Below are 22072 nucleotides of genomic sequence, written 5' to 3'. Positions count from 1 at the left end.
TGACCTTGCTCCGGGGTTGTTGGGGCTTGGGGGGGTGGGGAGGGGGGGCTGGAGGTGGATGGGGGGGGGGGTGCCGTGTCCCCCTGTCACCCGCGGGTCACCTCTCCCTCCGGCCCCATTTGGGGTTGGGGTAGCGCAGCCCCCCCGCGTCCCTCCCCACGGAGCGCGGCCGCTTCCACTTGTTGATAGAAGCACTTAGAGAGGGGCTGGGGGGGGCTCGCAGGGGGGGGCAAAGGGGGGATAGCGGGTCTCTGCCCCCCCCTCCCTCCCCAAACCCCCCCAACCCCGGGTTCCCCGCCCGGGCTGCCGCCGGTGCTCGGCCCCTGGCAGGGGGCAGGTCGCCGGCCCGGGGGGCGAGGGGCGAGGGGCGAGGGGCGAGGGGCCGCCCCGCTCGGCTCGGAGCAGGGGCGTTTGTTTGAACAGCTCCAGAGCAAAGAGCAGGGGAAAAAAGTTTGGGCTGGGAGCGTGGTTTTTTTCCCCAGACGTCAGCACAAGGCGGAACAGGGGCTGGGGAGGGAGCCGGACTCGCAGGGCAGCCGGGATTTTTTTTTTTTTTGCCTTTTTTTTTAAATTTATTATTATTTTCTTTTTTTTATATTATTATTTATTTGGAGGGAGGGGGGGGGTGGAGAAGGGGAAGGGGCCGGGGAGCGGCCCGGCACCTCGGGGTGGGCTGGGGGTGGGAGCCATGGACTCGGCGCCAGCCTTCGCCATGGACAAGCCGTTCGCCCCCGGCACCGTGCGCGGTCCGGAGCCTCCCGAAAACCCCCAGGGCCGGAAAAACTTCAGCGTGAGCCACCTCCTCGACCTGGAGGAGGTGGCGGCCGGCATGAACGGGGCCCCCCCCGCCGGCCCCCCACCCGCCGGGGGCGGCAAGGCGATGCCGGAGCCGTCGGGAGGCAGCAGCGGCAGCGAAGCAGCGCCCCAGGACGGTGAGTGCCGCCGCCCCGGGATGTCCCCCCCCCGGCCCCGACAGCTCTGGGGTTGGGGTGACCCCCCCTGCACCCCTTTACCCCCCCCCCTCCGGGTTACGGCCCGTGGGCAGCGCCGAGCACGGGGGGAAAAAGGGGCTCGGGGTCCCCCCGAGGACGGGGGTGGGGGGGGCGGGATGGGGGGCGAGGATGTGGCGGGGGGAGGCTGGGGGGGGCCGTCGGAGGGGTGGGCGACCGGGGTGGGGGGGGCTCCGGGATGCCGGTGGGAGAGGAGCCGCCGCCGCCCCGAAAGTCCCCGACGGCTGGGACGGGGGGACACAGAGCCCGGGGACAGCGGGGACAGGGGGACACCGCGCCGGGGGGGGAGGCACCGGAGCTCGTGGTGGGGGGGACACGGGCAGGGCACCGGCCGGGGACACCGTGCCGGGGGCTTGGGGGCACCGCCGCCACCGGGCGTGCCGGCTGCGGGCCGGTGCCGAGCTCCCTCCCGGTGCTTGCCGGGGCTGCGAGGCTGCGCCCCCCCCTCCCGGGGCTCCCCGGGTCGGTTTCTGCACCCCGGGAGCGGAGGCGGCCGCGGGGGGGGAGCGGGGGGGACCGGCCCCGGGACCGGCCTTTGTCCGTGCGCTCCCCCCCTGGGCCAAGAGGTGGGAGCCGGTGGGAGCCGGTGCAGCCCCCGGAGAGCAGCCCCCGGAGCGGGTCTCATCCTGCCCCGGGATGCTGGGGCCGGGGCTGGGGCCGGGAAACGGCCCGGTACCCCCCGGGTCTCGTCTGGTCCGAGCGGGAGGAGCGCTTGTACCGGGACAAACCCGCTCCGCCCGGGCGCATCCCGGCTCCGGAGCGAGCAGGATCGGCCCCGTCCCTGCTGCACAGCCCCGCTCCTGGGGTACCTGGAAGCCCCCCCCGAGTCCCCTCGGGGTGGTGGAAAGGAGAAGGGGCTGGGGAGCCTCGGGGTGGTGGCGCAGCCCCAAAACCTGCTGCCAGGCTGGGCTCGGGTACCCCCGGTTTGTTCCGCGCCCTGCCCAGGGCCTGACCCGTGCCTGGCTGGGGGAAGGGGGCTCAGCCCCCCCAGAGCTGCAGTGAGGGGTCCCGATGGGAGCAGGGTGCACCCCGTGCCCCCTCCTTGTGTGCACCTTGGGGCCGAAGCACCCTTCTTGGCCCCCCATTTCTTGGCCCCCCATTTATTCCCTGCACAACCTCCTTCCTCCGCAGGCAGAGCCCCCCGAGCCCCCCGCCCTGCTCGGGGTGCTGAGGGCTGGGTGCTGCTTTTTGGGATGGTTTCAGGTACTTTTGGTGGTGTTTTCCATCCTCCTTCCCCTTTCCCTGGGCGTTTGTTTGTGCTTCTCACATTGGCTTTGGGACCGTGGGGAAGTTTTTGCCTGGTGATGGGATCATACAGGGGGGCTGCAGGCAGCACGGGGTGGGCACAACTTTCAGACACCCATCCTGTCCCGCAGCAGCAACTCATCTCAGGGGGCTATTTGCAAAAGGGCAGAGAAATTACCGCACTGCTGAAATCCCAGCACACCCCAAAGGGGCTCAGCGGCGACCAGGGGTGATGCAAGTACCAGAGAGAGAGCCGAGGGGGCTGGCTGATCCTCACCAGCCCATTTTTTACCCTAAAAGCCCATTCCTCCTGGGGCAGAGGCCCCGTGGGTTTTGGCGCACTGATCCTGGCACCGCTGGACCAGGGGGATGCTTCCCGTTGGCACCTGCTTCTGCAAAGGCATGGGGACAAAGACACCGTCGGCATCTGGGACGCACCAGCAGCGCGTGCGGGAACGGAAACCTTTCTCCCCACAATCCCACCTGGAGAGGGAAATACCTGAGCGACGGGAGCTGAAAGCAGCAGGAAGACGAGCACGGAAACGGGGAGAGAAAACCCCCGTGCATGAACACACTGCCGTGTGGGACCGTTACCACCGACACTGCTGGATCTGGGATGCACTTTCCAAAGTCGGGATGGGGAAACACCAAACCCCACGCGAACGCCCTGCCCTTGCGAGCATCAGATCTCGCTACGCATCTGCGATGCTTTCAGCATCAGCGTGATGACAGCAGAGGAACTTCTCCTGGTAGCGCTAGCTTTTATCGTCACCCTAAAGCGAAACAGGCTCCTGGCGTCTTCTCTCATCTTCACCATCACTTTTTTTTTTTCCTCCTACCGGGTGCAGGTTTGGAGCCCCCCGGGTTGGTGGCAGCAGGTTAATTGTCAGTGCAAACGGGCCCCGCATCTGACTGTGTCTCCGCAGGCTGTGGCTCTGTGTCTGGCTGGGCAGCGGTTATTGGGGTCACTGCGCTGCTGGGCTGTAGAAAGGGTGGCCCCAAACCTGCTGCGGGCACCCCCCTCCTCCGTGCAGGGCTCACCATGGCCTGGGGATGCTGGAAAATATTGAGGCAGGTTTTATGCTTTGATGAGGAAGATTTGGGCCCTCCTTGCCCTCCCTCAGCACCCCAAGTCCCGCAGCCCTATATCTGGGTTCCCGGGCTGCTCAGCCCCTGCCCCAAAACGGCCCCGAGGGCACCCAGTGCATCCTTGCCGAGGGCCGGGCACAGATATCAGCCGTGCAACACGTTTGTCCCAAAAGGTAAGAGGCAGAAATCCCACAAGCCAGGCAGGACAGCGGCAGAGGAAATGCCACGGGGGGCAGCGAGGACTCGTCCCCGTCCCCGTCCCGTCCTCCCCCGGAGCGGCGCGGCAGCCTCCCGGCGAAAACCTTCCGCACAACTTCTGAGGTCTTGAAAGCTTGTTCACCTCCTTTCATTAGACTAACAAATAATGTGTAACGCGAAACATCTGTTAACAACAGCCCTTAATGTTCTCAAGATGATAAAGCAGGAGGGTAATTTTAGCCAGCAGGCCCTGACTGATGGCTTTTCAAACAATGAGCGGCCTTTTGGTGCTGCCTGCGGATGGGAGAGGGTCGGGCGCTGGCTCCGGCGGACGCTTTTGGGGCTGGCTGGGAGCTGGGTGCGAGCCACCGGTGTGATGGGCTCGGGGAGGGGCTGCGGCCCCGTGGGAGCATCCCCAAGTTGGGTGTTCAGGGTTGGGTGGGGGGAAAGGTGCCCGTTGCCTGCCCGACGTGATATTTTGGCCAGTCCCGGCGGTGAGATGGGAGCGTGCGATGGGACAGGGCCAGGTGGCAGCCCCGGGCACCCCACCAGCAGGTCCAGACCCTTCCTCGCCCCATCCCCTTGTTGGGAAATGGGGGGGAAGAATTGCCCTTGGTCCCGCAATGAAGCAGGGAGAGGCTGCACCCAAAGGGGCAGAAGGGGTTACAGTGATGGATGTTACAGAAAATCGGCTTTAATTACACAAACAAGGACAGATGAAAAAGGAGAGGTGAAGCAGGGCCTTGGTGACAGCAAGACACAAAAAGGGATTTGCTTTTGGGGTCAAACGCTGGCCAGTTGTCCCAAGCAGTCCCAAAATTTCCCGGGGTCCTAGTTCACAAAACACGTTTGTGCCGTGCCTGTCCTGCCTTCCCAAACGCTGCTCATCCCCACCAGGCGGGGGCACAGCTCAGGGACACCTCCGCTGCTGGAAAAGGGTTGGTTTGTGCCCGTGAGGCCCTGGGAGCTGCCTTCCCTGGGGTGTTTGTGCACATCCTGGGCTGCAATTAGGGACAGCATCACTAACTCGTGGCCAACCCCTGAGCCTGGCCCAGGGGAGTACAGGCCCCTGGGGACCTGCGGATCTCAGCCCTAAAACTGCTGAAAATTCCCCTGCGCCTCCCCCGGGGGGCTTCTGGCTGATGTCTGCAGATGCTCAGCAGGGGCTGGGGGTGTCAGCACCCCGCTTCACCCCCCTTTGAGCCTGCACAAGAGCCGCAAGCCTCCTGCATGGCGCCTTTTGGGGACTGTCCCTGCACAGAGCTGGGACGGGTGGCACCCACCGGGGGGGCCGGGGGAGGCGAGCTGCCTCGGTCCTTGTAAGGCCAGCACAGCCAGCACGGGTGGCACACGGGGCTGGAGCAGGAGCAAAACTCACGTGGCCGTGGCGTCCAGGGGCTGTGTGCCACCATCGCTGTCCCCAGGGTGTGGGGACATCTCCTGCCCTGCAGGGAGGGATGCAAACCCCAGGGCATGGGGGTTGTGTCCACGCAGGGGTGCTGTCTGTGGAGCTGGGGGGGGGGCAGCACAGCCAGGCTGGGTGCCCAAGCCCAGCACTCACCCAGAGGTGCAGCATCCGTCGTGCAGGTTGATTAACTGCCAATTAATCATGGTCGACTTCGCAGATGGGATCTGAGTGCATCCCGGTCAAAGAAATAATGGGGAGGACCCACCTTGGCCCTAACCCCCAGCCTGCAGCACAGACCCTACAGCCAGACACCCCCTCCCCAGAAGGTCACCCCACATATTGCCATGGGACCCCCCATCCTGCCTGGTGGTTCCACGGGTGCAGTGGGACAGGTCCCCAGGTCTTGTGCATCCAAAAACCCTGCAAACCACCCCGAAAGAGCACAAACCACTGCCAGGTGCGGGCAAGGAGAAACCCCAGCTACAAACGGGGTTTCTGGCGTAGGTACCCCAGTACCACCGCTCCCTGCTTTCCCATCCTCCTCCAGCCCCCAAGGGTGCCACAAGCTCACCATCACCCTCCTCCTGCGTGCTGGGAGGGTGCATGCAGCCCCAGGCTGCTTTCAAGCCCTTACAGACTGGTGGCACCTGGGCCCCAATTTGGGTGAGATTTGCCCACAAACGGGCTGAACGCCCCCACCTGGGCTCCAGGACCCCCTCCCAACATGCACACCTTGCAGCTCGGGGACCTGCAGCCCCAGGCAGTGGTGCTGTGCGCTCGCAGCCCTTCCCGGTGAAGAAACACCAGCACGTGTCATGCAGCGTTTGCACGGCTCTGTGGGGCTGCTCGCATCTGTGCCGGGGGAGAGGGAGCCACTGCCGTGGGGAGAAGAGAAAAAATCCTAAACCAAGTGCCTGGAAATTCCCCTTTCCCCCCCGCGTTGTTGTGATTTTTCTCCCCTCTGCGTCCCCAGCGAGCCGGGTTTTCAGTGGCACTGCCGCAGGGGATGCTCCTTCCCACCTCCTTTCCAGCAAGAAACGGGTGTGAAAACCTTTTCTTGGCGGGGTCCGGAGGGGACAGGGGGGTCCTGCGTGCTTTGGGGACACGGGGCTTTGCCCTGCTCCATCGGGAGCCCCCCCAGCACCTCCGGGTGCCCGGTGCCGCCGTGTCCGGCCCAGGGGGGAGCCAGGGCACGGGGACACCTTGCCCACCCCCCCGGGCTGTTATGTCTAGCATGACCAGGAACAGCTCAGTGCAAGACTATTTCCCCTCTCTTTTTGGGCTGTTATTTCAGGGAACGGGGCTGATTCACAGGAAAAATATGAAATTTTCGGCTCCGCACGGCCAAGATGGGCGAATTTCAACGAATCAGCATTTTAAGAGAGCCTGGGCGTGTGTCTGTAGCTGGGAGGCTGATGAAATGATTTAGGGCTTTGAGGCTGCCTGGTTAGAAACCCTTCCTCTCTCCCAGGGAGCGGGGCGATCGCCCCCTTTCCCAGGGCTGCTTTCCTCCGGCAATGGGCAATTCCTCCCCCCCCCCCCGGGGGCTGTGAAATAATTGAGCAGAAAGGACGGGGTTGGAGGCAGGATGGGGCCCGGGTGCTTTGCTGCGGTTAAGCCCCTGGTGGCTCGGGGCTGGCAGAGCCTGGGCGTCCCCCGGGCTGGCACCGTGTCCCTGCCTGCGGCGCGCTCGGCAGGAGCAGCAGCTGGAAGGATTTATCCTGCGGGGGGTGGCGAGGCTGGGACAGCATCCCTGTGCCACGGGGGAAGCCCGGAGCATCCTGTAAAATGCCAGGGTCGGGGGCTGAGCTGGGAATGGAGACGGGTTTAGCTCAGGGCGAACACGGATCAGTTTTATCCCAGCTGGAAAAAGCAGCAGGGAAGAGGGAACAAGCTCCGGGCATCGGTGGCCGGGGGCAACCATCCCCTGAGTGGGGCCGGCGATGGCCAGGGAGGATGGGGACAGGCAGCCCTCCTGCTGGGAAGGGACTGCCTTGGGCTTTCAGGGCGAGATCTGTCACCCGCTTACTGCCGTGCTTCAGAACTGGGTTGTTTTTTCACTGGACGCCCCCAAATTTCTGAGAATTTGTTAAAAAAAACCCTCGCCCTCGAGGCATTCCCAGCCCAAGGGACGCGTGGCTGCGGGCGACCTTCCCACGGCGTACCGAAACCGTCAGCATCCCTCGCTGCCCCCAGGGACCCCCCCCCCCCCCGGCAGAGGGACCGGGGGATGCTGCGGGGGGACAGGACCCTCCTGCGTGTCCCCGGGTGGGGTGGGGGATAAAGGGGACGCTGGCTCTGGAGGGGCTGGCGAGATCGCCCCGTCCTGGGGCCGGGGACACCTCTGGGGACCCCAGGAGGACAAGCAGGGTTCTTACTGGGGGACCGGGCTGTGCCTGGCACCGGGCTGCAAACAGCAGCTCGCCGGGCAGGCGCTAATTAAGCAGGGGACCTAACGAGGCCGCCGCGCTGCTCCTGCCCCCGGGGTTGGGGGGACAGCGGGCGGGCTGGGGGAGCGGGAGCGAAGCCGCCGGGGGGGCTCCGGAGCCTTCAGAGAGCGGCAGCGCCAGCCGCCGGCCCCCTCCCCTTCCCTCCTCTTCCCCCTTTGGAGCGCATATAATAAAGCAGCTTTTCAGCTGCGGCTGCAGTGATAGATCAGGAAGAATTGTATGAGTCTATTAAAGTCTGTGTGTCTCTGAATGGAGACTGTGGCTAAGCCAGGCGCCAGGCTCTCGCATTGAACCAGATGTGTGGAGGCGCCATCCTTTCCAGCCACTGAATCTGAGAGGCTGCAGGCTTCACACGCAAGGAAACTGGAGTGCACATGGCAGGGGAGCCGGGGGAGCGCCGGGGAGCACATGGCAGCGCTGGCGCAAGCGGGGCGCAGGGGAAAGGGGGGGCAGAGCCCGGCCCCAGGGTGGGGGGGGAGCACCCACGGGACAAAGCTGGAGCGGGGGCATCGCGGCCGTGGTGGTGCCTGGCCGAGGTGTGGGCTGCTCCCCGGGGCCTGGGGGGGTGTTAACGGGGGGGCGGAATTGCACCCTGAGGTGTGTGGGGCATGGCGGGGTTGGGGGGGGGGGGTGAATTGCACCGTGAGGTCTACAGAGCGTAGTGGGGTTTTAGGGGGTGGCATTGCACCCCGAGTTGTACAGAGCGTGGTGGTTTTTTTGGGGGTGGCATCACAACCCCGAGCTGCACAGGGCACGGCAGTGCTGTGGGGTGCGTGGCACCGTGAGATCTACAGAGCACAGGTGGGAGGGTGGCATTTTGAAACATGGGGGGGGGGGGTGCATTGCATCACAGAGCCCACACCCTGAGCTATACTGAACCGTGACATTTTTTTGGGGGTGGCATCATACCCCGAGCTGTACAGACCACGGCATTTTTTGGGGGGGGTGGCCTCACAACCCCAAGCTATCCAGAGCACGGCAGCGTTTGCAAGCGGGTTGCGCTGCCCCCTGAGCTGTGCAGGAATGTTGATGGGGGGGTTACCTTGCTCCCCGAGCTGTGCAGGGCATGGCAGTGGTACGGGGGGGGGGGGGCTGCACTGCACCCCGAGTCGTGCAGGGGGGCTGTGTTGTACCCCAAGTCATGCAGGACACTGCAGGGCCACCGCGGGGGAGTCGCACCGAACCCCGAGCCGTGCAGGCGCTGCAAGAGGGACAGGAACATCACAGCGCAGCCCCTTTGTGCCAGAGATTGGGGAGCGTTGATGCGGGTGCATCCCATTGCACCCCAAATCGGGGGGATTGGCGATGGGGGAGCCCCGCATCGCGCCCCGAGCCCTGCACAGCCGTGGCCGTGGGATGCTCCCTCCTCCCCGATTTCACTTTCGCAGCCCCGGCCGGCCACATGTCTGTAATTTGGGGGTTGTAAATACCTCAGGGGGATTCCTAAATTAAAAAAATAACTGTTTTTGTTTAAATTAAAAGACACTGCAGCATTTCTATTAGTATTAGAGGTTTATGAAACCTAAAACAAATGTCAGAACTGAACTACCAGGCACCGTCCCCTCGGTGTGCGTTGGCTCCGGCACCGCCAGGGTACCCATCAGGTTGTACGTTTTAACGAGATGCATAGAAGAGAACCCAGAGGTTGCTGAATGGTGCCCCAGGACCCCAAACAGCAGCCCCAGTGTGTCCCCCACTGAGCTCCTGCATGGGTTTTGGGGTCCCAAGCACGGCAAGAAGGTGCTTGGGCTCCCCAGGGAGCCAGAGGGGACGGCGCTGGTGTGATGAACGCGAGGGTCTCGGCTCTGCCACGCTTTGCAGAGCAGGACCACGAAGCAGCCCCCCTACCCCAACACCTCCAAGCCCCCCCCCAGCATCACCCCGCAGCCAGCACCTGCCCCTGGGATCCTGATCCAGGACCCTGCGCGTTAACCTGGAAACAGTTAAATGGGCTGGGTTTAGAAAAAAAAAAAGGAAAAAAAAAAAAAAAGAAAAAAGATACGAGCCACTTATTAAAATGAATGTTTTACAATAAATTTGGCGAGAGGCCACCGACCTCAAATGAAAACCAGACCGAAGGACAGCAATTCTGCTGGCTGGCGAGGGTTTCCAGGATGAATGCGTGTGCAGGCGCCCACGGGGTGCTCCTCGGAGCGGGGGGACGGGGGGGGACGGGGTCCCCAACGGCACCTTGTGCCCAGCCCTCGCCCACCCGGACGTGCCAGTGGCCCTGTCCTGGCACCGTGACCCATGGCCGTGGGCTGCGGGGTGGGTTTTGGCAGGTGCTGGTGTCGGTGCTTGCTGATGACACGGGCGCTCGGTGGCATCTCTGCCCCCAGCTGGCCTCAGAAAGGAGGAGAGAGGCAGACGGGTGCCAGGGGCCGGTCCCGGTGCCCAGAGCTGGCCTGAGGGGGGGGTCCCACGGGGTTTGCGCCGTCCCCCCCGGTCCACGCACGCCCTCTTCCCCCCGTCTTGGCAATGACCCTAATGCAATTAGGTCTGCGCTCTAACCTGGAGGGCTGGTGTTGGGTTTCAGTGCCAGATGCCATTGGGGCTGGCTTGCTACGGGTTTTTGCTTATTAAATTTCAAGAAACCACCTTTTTTTTTTTTTTTTTCCCTTTTTTTTTTTTTGCCGGGGGTGGAGAGGAAGGCTGCGATTGCCATGCCAGGGGGCTCTGGCTGGGAGCCAGCCCCCTACATAGCGTTCCTGCTACGCAGCCATCGCTGATTATTTTTATTTTCTAAGCACCGTGCAAAAACTCCCCGGGCGCTATCCACGCCGGGACGGGCAGGGCACCCGTGCCCCCCCTGGGGAAAACCACTTTGTAGTCAGAGCAGAGTTTTCAGTGGGGCTTCGCAGTCCCAGGCGGGTGATGCTGCCCGGGTTGGTGCTGCACGAGTCTCGTTAGCGTTAATTAGCTACACGTGCCCAGTGCCCTGCTGGGAGACTGCGTAACCTGGTATGGCAGGCGAGCGGTGTTAGCACCTCTGTGGCTGCGGCGGGGGAGCTGCGGGGTCACGGTTCTGGATGCACCAAGTGGGTCTGAAAGTGGTTGTGCCTGTGGGGTGGGAGGGAAGCAGCATCTGGCCCCATAAGCCTTAGTGCAGGATGGTGGGGTCTGTCCCAGTATTGTCCATCCCAGTATCATCCATCCCAGTATCATCAGTCATAGCAATGTCTGTCCCGTCCCATCCCATCCCATCCCATCCCATCCCATCCCCATCCCATCCCATCCCATCCCATCCCATCCCATCCCATCCCATCCCCATCCCCATCCCCATCCCATCCCATCCCATCCCATCCCATCCCATCCCATCCCATCCCATCCCATCCCATCCCATCCCATCCCATCCCATCCCCCCCATCCCCATCCCCATCCCATCCCCCCATCCCCATCCCCATCCCCATCCCCATCCCATCCCATCCCATCCCATCCCATCCCATCCCACCCCATCCCCATCCCATCCCATCCCCATCCCCATCCCATCCCCATCCCCATCCCATCCCCATCCCCATCCCCATCCCCATCCCCATCCCCATCCCCATCCCATCCCATCCCCATCCCCATCCCCATCCCATCCCATCCCCATCCCCATCCCCATCCCCATCCCCATCCCATCCCCATCCCCATCCCCATCCCCCCATCCCCATCCCCATCCCCATCCCCATCCCCATCCCATCCCCATCCCCATCCCCATCCCCATCCCCATCCCCCCCATCCCCATCCCCATCCCCATCCCCATCCCATCCCCATCCCATCCCCATCCCATCCCCATGCAGTGCCTGTCCCCTCTGCCCACCCCGGGACGGACCCTGCAGTCCCCCGGGGCTGTCCCAAACCTCTCCATTTCTGCAGCTTTCTCCTCCCTCGGTCCCTGATTTCTCGCGCGCCGCAGCAGCCCGCTCCCACATCTGTTAGCCATCACGGTGCTGCTAGGCCCCGCGCTCAGCTATTTTCCCGCACGGCACTGGCGGCGCTGGTGAAGCCGAGAGGCTGCGCCCCGGGTGGGTGCCCGGGGGGGCCCTTGGCAGGGCGATGCAGCGGCCCGGGGCTCAGCACAGACCCGGCGCTGGGCTCTTCCCACCACGAGCAGCTCTCCTGGCTGGCAGATGAAGGCAAAATTCCCCCCCCCCCCCACCCCGTGAATGCCTCCTGGCCGGGGAGGCTCCCCACCGGTGGCTGGGGCAGAGCCAGCGCCTTTTGTTGGCCCGCAGGCCCCCGCCGCGGGGGCTGGCAGTTTTGCGGGAGAACAAAATTAAAAATTCCCGGTCCCCCGTTGCTTCTGTGCTGCTCAGCGCTTGGCCTGGCTCAGCACCATGAACCCGCCGCGGCGCAGCTCCGGCCACGAGCGTCTGCCCCGAGGAGCCCCCCCGTCCGGTGCGTGCTCTGCGAGCATCCTCGGGCACAGCCCCACCACACGCACCGCATCCTTACAGCCTCCATATCTGCCTTTTGACCCATTTGGGGCGTTTTCAAGGGACGTCCCACAGCAGGAACGGCACCGAGGAGTTTTTTTAGGGCTCTGTGTGCCCCCAGCCCCATTGCTGCCAGGAGCCCTGACCCCCCCAAGTCGCTGAGCTCTCTCCGTGCCGCCGGGGAAAGCGGGGTGCAGGATGAGTGCTTATTTATTTACCGGGTGCTGTGTTCTGGTAGCAGCCAGCAGCTCGGGCGAGTTGTGCAAGTGAGGCACACCCAGAGCATCCTGGAGGACAAATGAAAACCCCTCGGTGCGCAGAAAGCGCCCAGCCCCGGCCACGCAGCTCCTGCCACCAACGGGGACACCAGCTCCGCTCCGTCACGCTCGGGGACCTGGCACGAGGGAGGTGATGGTTGGAGATGGCACGGCCGTTGGGTGCCTCCTCTGCTCCTGAAAGCCTCCGCGAGGCCGGGCTGACCGTGGGCACGGGAGGGAATTTTTTGTGTGTGCCCAAGGGAGCCCGAGGGATGCATGAGGTCGGTGCCTGGGGCTGGTGCCACCCATCAACGCGGTCTGACGGAGACTTGCGGCCCTGCCTGGGGAGTTTTGTGTCCCCACTGGGGTTGTTCTGGGGAAGGGAAGGTCAGGACCAGGCCCTCGTCCCCGAGGCAAACCAACGAGTGGCCAGGGATCGCTCCGGTGGAGAGCTGGAGGAAATCCCAGGCTTCGTCTTTCAGGGCGTCCTCCCCAAATCACAGCAGCCAGGTCATCTCCCGGCTGCCCCACTGCCTGTCTCCTTGTCCCCTCCTCGCTGTGACACCTCCCGATCTCGTTCCTCCGGCGCGCTTGGGTTTGCAGCAGAAAATTCACTGCCTCTTCTGGAGAGCTGACTCCGAGCTGCAAGCGTGGCTGCTGCAGGGCTCAGACCGTCCCTACGAGACGCGGCATCCCATGGGACTGGGCTGCTCCTTTCCAGCTTCGTTCCGGCCCCCACACCCCGTAAGCCTCACGGTCCCATGAGGTGCCATGAGCCAAAACCGAGGTGACCATGGCTTTGCTGACACACGGCAGCCGACGGAGGGTTTCGAGCGCAGGCCGGGCACATCCCCGCGGGGATGCCGGACGAGGTCCTGCTGCCCTTTCCCCAGAACCTTCCCCGGGTTCCCCGCAGCACCGGCGGGCAGGACCCTGCCGAAACGCGGGCGTCTGCGGCGCTGGGTGGCTGCTGGCTGGTGCGGCGGCAGCTCCATAACCATAAAACAGCCGGCTGCTGCCTGTCAGTGAGCAGAGGCTAAGACCCTCCCGGGACAGCCTTGGCCTCTTTCTTGGTACAGGCTTTCGCTGCTCCTTTTTAACGGAGACACTTTTCCCCCAGCAAAACTGGCAGCCTGTAAAAACGTGTCAGCGTTTCAGTTTTTTCACAATTAATGAGGTGAAACATCCTCGGAAACATTTCGCTGTAATGTTTCTCCGGTAGCTGAGACTTGCCCCTCTCTTAAATTTTTCATGTAGGCCACTTGAGCTGGGAAAGTTTCCTTCGGACTCAGCACATTTGGACCCCCCCAGGTCTCCCTGGCCTCCCCCTGAGGCTGAGGCTTTGCTGGGGTTTTGGGGGAGCTGGGGCTGCTCTGGAGGCGCAGGGAGAGGCGGCGGGATGGGGCAGGGGCTGGAGACCTGTGTTGACAGCAGGAGAGCCCAGAGGAGGGCTGGCAGCCCCAGGACGCCCTGAGAGCTCGGAGTGGGGCTGGCAGCCCCGGGACACCCCGTCCCCATGCCCATGGGGTGGTCCTGGGGTGGGTTTGGGCGGCGCAGCATCACCCTGAGCAAAGCTGGGAGCTGGCACCCCGGGGCTGGTGGCCCCAAGGGTTTCTCTGCAGGAGCTTCCAGCTGCTCCTCACCTTCCCTGGGCTTTTGGAGATGATTTGGGGAGATCGGAGGGGGGGTGCTTCCCAGCATCGCTTCTGCCACCAGCCCTGTGCCTCCTGCTTCCCATGGAAGGGGACAGACCCCTCTCCGCGCCCCCATCCTTCACCCAGCTCCGTTCAGAGCACAGACCCAATGTCCCCAGCTGCTTTGGGCAGCTCGGCTGCAAGTTACGGGAAAAAAAGGATCCGGAGCAGGGGGGGGGAAACCCCCAGGGGGAGAAATTCCCGGAGCAGAGAGCTCTGCTCACGCCGCCCGGCGCGACCCCAAGGGCAGCGCTTCCTCCCCGATTACGGGGCTGCGAGGAACAAGTTAACCGGCCGCGCACGGACGTCATCGCTGGAGCCTCCTCGCTTCCCCCGAGTATATAAAGGGATGAAGGCGGTCCACATGTTTACCGAGAGAGAGACCATGGGAGAAACGAAAGACATTGTTTTTCCAAAGGATTTCTTGGCTGTAAAAGGCCTCCACCACCCTGCGGCTTCCCTGATGAAGGCCCAGCGTTAATTTGTTAAATCCACATCAAGTGCCCGGAGAACCAGTTGTTTATTTTTGCTAATTCAGCCGGCCGAGATCAAATTGGGGTTTTATTTGTTAAGGATAAACCTTAATTAATAAAAGCTATTTATTTGGTTAGAGCCGGCCGCAGCCTGAGGGTCAGATATGCCGCGATCATTATTTCAAGTAAAACAAACCTAAAACGTCTCTCAACAGTTTGAAAAACGTAGAAACTTAGAGGGCTGAATTTATTTGTCTTAGGAAGAATTTACAGCTAATTCCCTCCAGGCTATTTCAACCCTTAAATTATACCCAAGAAGAAGAAAGAAAGAAAAAAAAAATGCTGTTCCAGGAGGAGCAGGAAAGTAAATGGTACGGCAGATTTGATCATCTGGCTGGGGGGTGGGGGGTGGAATTTAAGGCTTAAAAGGTCCTTGGCAAATGCCTTGCAAATAAATGGAACGTGTGAAATAATTTAACGGCAGACAACTGCGGCCGGGCCGGGGCTCGGGGTCGGCGCTGCGATGGAAAATGGAAAGCATGGGAGGAGAGGGAGCACTGAAACCCGTCCGGAGGGTGGGGAGGATGCTGCGAGCATCCCCGCGAGGCCAGCACTGGCCTGGAGCTGGGGACAGCCCCACGGTCCTAAATCCAAGCTGGAGCCCGGGTGGAAACCCAGCACGAATCACCAATTTATAGCCCTTGATGTCTGCTGGTCTGGGGCTCCCGCAGCCCGGCACGTCGTTTCTGCAGAAAACGAGTCGAAGCACGGGGGAAAAGGGCAAGAGGCGGAAAAGCAGGCTTGCTCCGTGCTCAGCTAAACCAACACGGCTCTGACCCAGCAGCGCTGGGGCCACTGCTTCTGCAAATGGGCCACGACCGCGCGCTCCCCCCTTCCCCTGCGGCGGGGCCGTTCTCCGGCAGCACGCGGTCCTGGCGGGGCTCCTGCCCTCGTCAGCGCGCTTTGGGGCACCACTGGGGGTCCCGAAGTGATTTTGGGGACGCCTGTGCCAGCAGCCCCGGGGCTTGGCCCCATTGGGACGTGTCATGCCGTGAGCCATGGGGCTGTGCGAGACGCTGAGCCCCCCTCCACCCTCCCCAGTGCCATCCTTTGCTGGGCGGTAACGTTGTTCCCCTGTTTTCCCCCCTTCCCCGTGTTTTTTTTTTTTCCCCTTCAGCGGAAATTGTAATCAGTGGAAGGTAAATACACCGAGGCAAGGGGGTTGCTCAGAGGTCCCCTCTGACCTCCGGCTTGGACAATCAACCGAAGCCCCAGCCACGCCGCTGGCAGCCCCCCCAGGTTACAAGTGACAAACGCGGAGGCTCAGCTTTCACCAAAACCTCCCCCCAGCCTCCCCAGGCGAGGCTTCGGGGGCAAAAGAAATTCAGCGTCCAGCTGTTTTTGACTTCGGGCAATTGCGACTCTTATTCTTGGAAGCCCATCAGAGTACAGAAAGGTTTTCTGATTCTGCCGTGAGGGCTTCGGTGAATTTGGTTAAATCTGATTCACTCCGGCTGGCGACGGGGTGGCAGCGGGTCTTTGGGCTTCATGGTGGCAGTGACGTGGGGACGGGACCCAACCTGACCCCATCTGTGCTCCCTGGCTGCTTTGTGGTGCTCGTTTTCATGAAGCTGACTCAGGTTATGAAGGTGTCCCTTATAGGAGCGATCCATCCCAGCTTTGCATGCTGTGAGAGTCAGTTTAAGCAAGCCCTTCTCCTCCTTTTTCATTTTTTTTTTGCAGTTCAGGATGGGCAAGAGCAGCCATCGCTTATGGAAAAGTCCTATAGCCAGAATTTTAACCGGGAGGAAATCAAATGGGGTTCATAAATTTTATTTATACATTTAATAGCGGTCTGTTGAAACCATTGCCTGGAGCCAGCTGGGCGGGGGCAGCGGGCGACAGCACTTTCTGACCCAAACCCTGGTCCCACACTTCTCCAGGAGCCTCCAAAGCGAGCACAACCCACGAGCAGGCGCCGCTTGCCCGCTCCGTCCCGCATGTCCTTCCCGGCCCGTGGCCCTGATTCGGTCCCAGGCTCCCAAAAAACTCAGGGACAACCACGGCCGGACTCCATGTATTTTAATCCAGCGTCTCGTTAGCTCGCTGAAGGAAAACAGGACCAAAAAAGGAGTTTAACTAAAAGGGGCAACTGGAAAGCGGAGACTGGCAGAACATTTGAAGCGGCAGAAACAAGGGCTGGAGGGAATCTGGGGAATTTTATTTGTGAGCCTTTACGCCAACCGCAGCGAGGGGCAGCCTGCGTTCTCCCAGGCAGAAGAAGGGCTCCAAACCCACACGTATGACCAGCACGACACCGACCACAACGTCTTTGCCCTACCTAGAAGCCCACATCCCACCTACAGCAGCACGGGCAGCTCCCAGCCCAGCACACGGTCAACCAAGGTCAAAACACACCTGGAGCATGATAAGAGACGGTGGCTGAAGCAATGCCACGGGGGTTGGACGGAGCTGCTTGTCCTCCTGGCCATCCCCTCCAGCCCCAGGATGCTTTTTCTTCCCCACGGTCCCAGCAGCTTGGCCCCATCATGGCCAAAATGTTGCAGCATCCCTGCGTGCGCCCAGGGACTGGGTACGGTGCCGTGTCCCTGCGCCCCCTGCTTGGTCCCCCTGTGGGTCATGGTGCTGGAGGCATCCCTGGTACTCCCAGACCCTGCCTCTGGTCCTCGTGTGGCCAAGCACTGGAAAATTGACCTGCTCCTTCCAGGCCATGGCCAGCAATGGAAATAACTGACCTGCAGCCCCTCCTGCTCTGCCACATCCCCCCGAACCATTCGTGTTTCAGGGCGGGCCGCCCCGGAGCGTGATGCACAAAGGGACCCGAGGGGCTTGGTGGAGAGCTTGCTGGCAGAGGTTTCACAGCTTGAGCTATTCAGAATTAAGGGCCAAGAAGGGTTTTTTTGGCCTTAAGATCTTGGAACATGTAGTTTCCTCCTGCTCAACAGCTCGGTGGTGTCTTGAAGCAGGAGAGTTAAGATCCCTTCCAGTAGATTTTGTTACTTGCTCGTGTATCGTCTGAAAACGCTGCACGTCTATTTAATAAGTATCAGGATAGCTTATTAGCAAGTATTTGTTTCTTCAGCACAGACAGGGAGCAGTAATTCCTGCCATCGTGGCCTCTGCACTGATACAGAACAGAAAACCCGAATATAACCCTGCTATGAATCAGAGCGATGCCATAAAACTATTAACATTTCAAATAATTCCCAAATACTTTCCCACCAGTAGGTACAGATTGGATCCAGATGCTTTATTAATGGAAAAAATAATTACCCAGTACCTCCGTAAGGAAGATCAGCAGCACGACGCGTTTCCCATGAAGCCTTTGCAGGCAGCAGGCCGGGTATCAGAAAAAAATCTTCACAAACTTGCCTAAACCTGAGGATCTAGTGACAAAGAGGGGATTAATCCCGGCCTGGCGGAAAGCCCAAGATCAATAGGGAGAAATGAAGCTACACCCTCTGCTCCATGCTTCCACGAGCCAGCGGAGGCTGAAACAGACACGGGGGGAGCTGAGCCCCAAGGGACGCGGTCGTGTTTCTCCCTGGCTGCACGGTTGAGGTTTGGGGAGCATTGAGGTTTTGGCTGCGGGATGGTGTTGCTCCAGTGGAGCTCCGGAGGCTGCTGGAGGTGGGAGCTGAGCCCCAGATCTCGGAGAGGTGTTGGTGCCGAACCTCGGTTTAGGAAGGTTTAGGAAGGGCCGAGCCCAGGACACCTCTGAGGTCTGGGTTCGGGACGAGCGCTGCCCCACGGGAGTCTCTGGAGGCTGGCAGCAGAAATCAGACCCCGAAGGGATTTAGCCAGGCATGAGGACACCAAAGGTGCTGGGTTTAACCCCAAACTACAGCAGGTCCCAAAATAGGCTTGGATTCTCGTGGAGGCTGCGGGGTTGTGTGCATGTGGCCATCACACGTGCCCAGGGGATCGGGGCTGGTCCTGAGCAGCTCCGCACAGAGGAGCCTGGTGGGGTCTGTGGGATCTCACAGGGCCTCTTCTGCGATGTCCCCCCCAGGCGAGAGCCTGAGCCCGAGCCGCGGGGCGGCCAAGAGGAAGAAGAAGCAGAGGAGGAACCGCACCACGTTCAACAGCAGCCAGCTCCAGGCTCTGGAGAGAGTCTTCGAGAGGACGCACTACCCCGACGCCTTCGTGCGGGAGGAGCTGGCCAGGAGGGTGAACCTCAGCGAGGCGAGGGTCCAGGTGAGCGCAGGTTTGTGAGGCAGAAGAAGAACCCCTCTGCCTTCCTCCCCCGCACACCACCAGGGTCTGGGCGGGGGGAGGGACACTGGGGATATCCTCAGGATCCCACTAATGCCTCCCCTTCCCCGTGCAGGTCTGGTTTCAGAACCGGAGGGCCAAGTTCCGCCGTAACGAGAGGGCGATGCTGGCCAACAGGTCAGCGTCGCTCCTCAAGTCCTACAGCCAAGAAGCCGCCATCGAGCAGCCCATGGCACCGCGGCCCACGGCGCTCAGCCCCGAGTACCTCTCCTGGACCAGCACCTCCCCGTACAGGTGGGTGCAGGCACCGACAAGGACAGGGCACCGGGGCAGGGATCATCCCCACCTCCGGGGCAGCCCCGTGCTGCTGCCGAGGACACGGGGAGCTTTGCACGGGCCAAAGGAGCCAGGGGCAGGAGCTCACCGGGGTTTGTTCTGGGAACCCACACCAGCCCTGCCTGCACATCCTCTGCCCCCTGCAGAGCAGCCTCCATGCGTTTTGGGGCCAGGGGGGGCCTGGTCCCCACCAGGGGCCCTCCTGGCCTCGCGCTGACCCTTCCCACATCTCGGCACAGGGGGTGGAGCGGGTCCCTTTGGTTCCCAGCTCTCCAAAAGCCAGAGGCAGGGCCTCCTGGCACATACTTCGAGGGGTTCCCACATGCGTCCAGCCACATAAAAATGCCGGAGCCTTGACTGCTCTTGTGGGAGATGCCTAAGAGGGAGCAGCCGATGAGGGCTGGGAAGCTGGCAGGGCGCGGGGGCTCCTCGGCCGTGCCTCATTCCTCCCCGCTCCCCCTGCAGCACTGTGCCGTCCTACAGCTCCAGCGGGACCGCGACGCCCACCCAAGGGGTGAACATGGCCAACAGCATCGCCAGCCTGCGCCTCAAAGCCAAAGAGTTCAGCCTCCATCAGAACCAGGTGCCGACCGTGAACTGACCGGGGGAAACCCCCCTGTGGCCTCATCCAGGACGCAGCGTGGGGTCCTGCACCGGCCGGCACGACCCCGCCGCCCGCCTGCCCCGTGTGCCGCCCACCCGACGGCTCAGCACCTCTCCTCTCCTCTCCTCTTCCCTTTTGAAGGTAGAGTCAAGTCCCAGTCTGAAGTGGCACATAATTATAGCCACATATGGAGCAAACTTGGTTAGAAACTTGCTTTTCCGCACACCCTTATAATAAAGGCTATATATACACACACATACCCCCCGCACGCTCTTCGAGGACAAACAGACTTGCCAAGCGAAAAAGAATTTGCTTCCAAACATGGAAGGATCTTGGACTTTTGGATTTGACCAATTTGGGTATCTTGCCCGGAGAGCCAAAGAGTTATTGGGTCTTCTCCTCCCGCAGGGCCGGCACGCAGCGCCGGGAGGATAACGAAGCTGTGCGAGGCCGATCTTTAGGGCCCCCCCTTTGTGCCGGGCTGCCACCCGCGGCGCTCGCCTGTGCGGCCGAAGCCGACCCGTGCCTTCGCCTCCTTGTGCATCGCCAGCCGTGGGGCTCGGCAGAGACTTTTGCAAGCCAAAGGCTCTTTCCCAGTGCCTGTGCCACCGGGCTCTGCCCCTCCCCAGAGGAGTGAGTGGGGTTGGAGCATCCCAAAATCCTCACCTGGAGCCCTCGAACTGTGGGGGGACATCGCCGCACCCCGGCCAGGCACCACCGCCCCACAGCCGTGGGTTTGCCAGCAATTCTGCAGAGCCCCAGGTCATTGAACCGTCCCAGGGAAAGAGAAAATTGGAAAAAGCTGTTGGTTTCAGCTGAGTAGGCGGCTCCCGGCGCTTCGTGCCAACGGCAGAGCCGGCTTCGTCTTCCGGAGGCACAGCCTCCCCAGCGGCAGCTCCGCAGATGTGCCGCGGAGCCCGCGGCCGGAGGCTCCATGGGGCATTTTTGTGTTTGTGCCGAAAGGAAATGGTTTCCCCCTCGCCCCACCCCAGCACACAGCCGAACGAGGGGGCTCCGTTTTGCAAAGTGGGCCCGGGGGAGGCAGCCTCACCCCGGGCCTCCAACACCCACGTCACAGCGATGCAGGACGAGCCAGTGGTGGGGTGGTGGAGGTTGGAGCCCAGGGACAGTGTCCTTGGGAGGCCACGGAACCCCCTGCAAGGAGCAGCAGCAGCCCAGTGCCAGGTTGGATGGGTGGAGAAGGCACCAGCCCTGCCTCTGCAGAAGGGCTTCACCCAGCCGGGCCGGTGGAGCAAATACCGAGCGGACAAATCTCAGAATCACAGAATTGTAGGGGTTGGAAGGGACCTCGAGAGATTACCACTGAAACACAGCAGCAGAACCCAGGGTGAATGCAGCGATCACTGAGATAAGCACGCACCAGTGCGCAAAGCCAAGGCCAAAAGCACCCAAACCCCTCGCGTGCCCACCCGAGAGCATCCTGTCCCTCTTTCCCCAGGGCTCTGGCTGCAGCCCTGCATGGTTCCCAGCGGTGACACCAGGACCTCGGGGACACCCCAGGTGGTGCCTGCCCGGGGGCTTCACCCAGTGCCTGGAACCCCCACAGCAGCCAAGCTGGGGGCAAGCCTGGCCCCTAACCTGCTCCAACCTCCCTTCCCCATGCTCTGCAGCCAGTGGGGGCACAGCCAACACCACCCACCCCTCCTGGAGGTACAGTCACCTCAATGGGGGTACAGCCACCCCAAATGCCCAGCCTGGGCCCCTAGTCCTTCTCTTCCCCCCTGTGCTCAGTGGGAAGGACACGGCTCCCCAGATAGCCACATGGAGACACCGCAGGGACCTCGTAGAGCTGCCGGGGTGGGAGCAGGTTCCCCGTAGAGCAAACCCCCCCCCCCCAAGGAACAACTCTGGGGCAGGGGGGTGAGGGGGTCCCATTCCCATGGAAAGCACAGGGCTCTTTTTCCAGTTGTACGAGATGAAACCACAGGGATATAAATGTCGCTGCCTCTTTGTGAGCATTAATGAAAATAAACCCATCTAATAGTTTGCAGATGCCGTTTCTGTAAACCTAAAAAAAGCAGGGAATAAATATTTCTTCACTAAATATCTATATGTATATATATATTTGAAAACATTCGTTCCTAATCTTCGGGCCCCTCCTTCGCCACGCTCTTGGCAGCTTATCACGGATTGTCAGTCAGCGTCGAAGGCTCACCGAGACGAGACGCAAATTGCACCCACGGAGGGATATCAGGACGGAGGAATTAGTGTAACCTGAGCTTGCTCTCTCCCTTTCTATTTGTACATTTCAATTACTTGTAACAAGATCCACGGTGGATTTTTAATTTTTTTTTTTTGCATGTCTGTGTTTTTGGAAATTTTTTGTAAGGTTTTTGTAAAAACAACTCTTGTGAAATAATGGAGGAATAAATATTTTACTGAGTAGAGACTTGTCTGCACACGGGACGGGGATGTGGCTGCTCCCCTACCTGCCCTGGCCAAGTGGCACCTCGCAGCCCCCTGGGGCTGGTGAGGGTTTCTCTGCCCAGGGCTGCTGTTCATGCCAGGAGCTGCTGCAGGTCCCCCGGAAGGCTTTGAAGGATGGGGAGAAGCCCCATCTGCCTTCACACCTTCCCCTCTTCGGACCCAAATTGCATCCTGGGGTCCCCATTGGTCCCTGCACCCCGGGAGAG

General features: G+C 61.6%; 1 protein-coding gene and 1 long non-coding RNA gene across 3 annotated transcripts; one reads left to right on the top strand and one right to left on the bottom strand.

The window, feature by feature from the left end:
- The first annotated feature begins 639 nt into the window (after positions 1-639).
- PRRX2 (paired related homeobox 2) lies at positions 640-21826 on the top strand. Of its 2 annotated transcripts, none has more exons than XM_066980459.1 (4): positions 640-932; positions 18276-18460; positions 18594-18772; positions 19298-21826. In XM_066980459.1, exons 1-4 carry the CDS (start codon positions 689-691, stop codon positions 19413-19415), a joined length of 726 nt encoding a protein of 241 aa, XP_066836560.1. In that variant the 5' UTR covers positions 640-688; the 3' UTR covers positions 19416-21826. The 2 variants fall into 2 exon arrangements, with proteins under 2 accessions (XP_066836560.1, XP_066836559.1); XM_066980458.1 differs by having other exon boundaries at positions 646-932; positions 19280-21826.
- On the bottom strand, positions 10123-11696 carry LOC136786675 (uncharacterized). The gene is made up of 2 exons (XR_010826009.1): positions 11243-11696; positions 10123-10460 (listed from the first exon to the last, which is right to left on the bottom strand). It is a non-coding gene; the product is annotated as an uncharacterized lncRNA (long non-coding RNA).
- Positions 21827-22072: the final 246 nt, after the last annotated feature.

Source organism: Anser cygnoides, chromosome 20 (genome assembly GCF_040182565.1).
Source record: "Anser cygnoides isolate HZ-2024a breed goose chromosome 20, Taihu_goose_T2T_genome, whole genome shotgun sequence".
NCBI lineage: Eukaryota > Metazoa > Chordata > Aves > Anseriformes > Anatidae > Anser > Anser cygnoides.
This window is presented reverse-complemented; position numbering and strand designations above follow the sequence as displayed.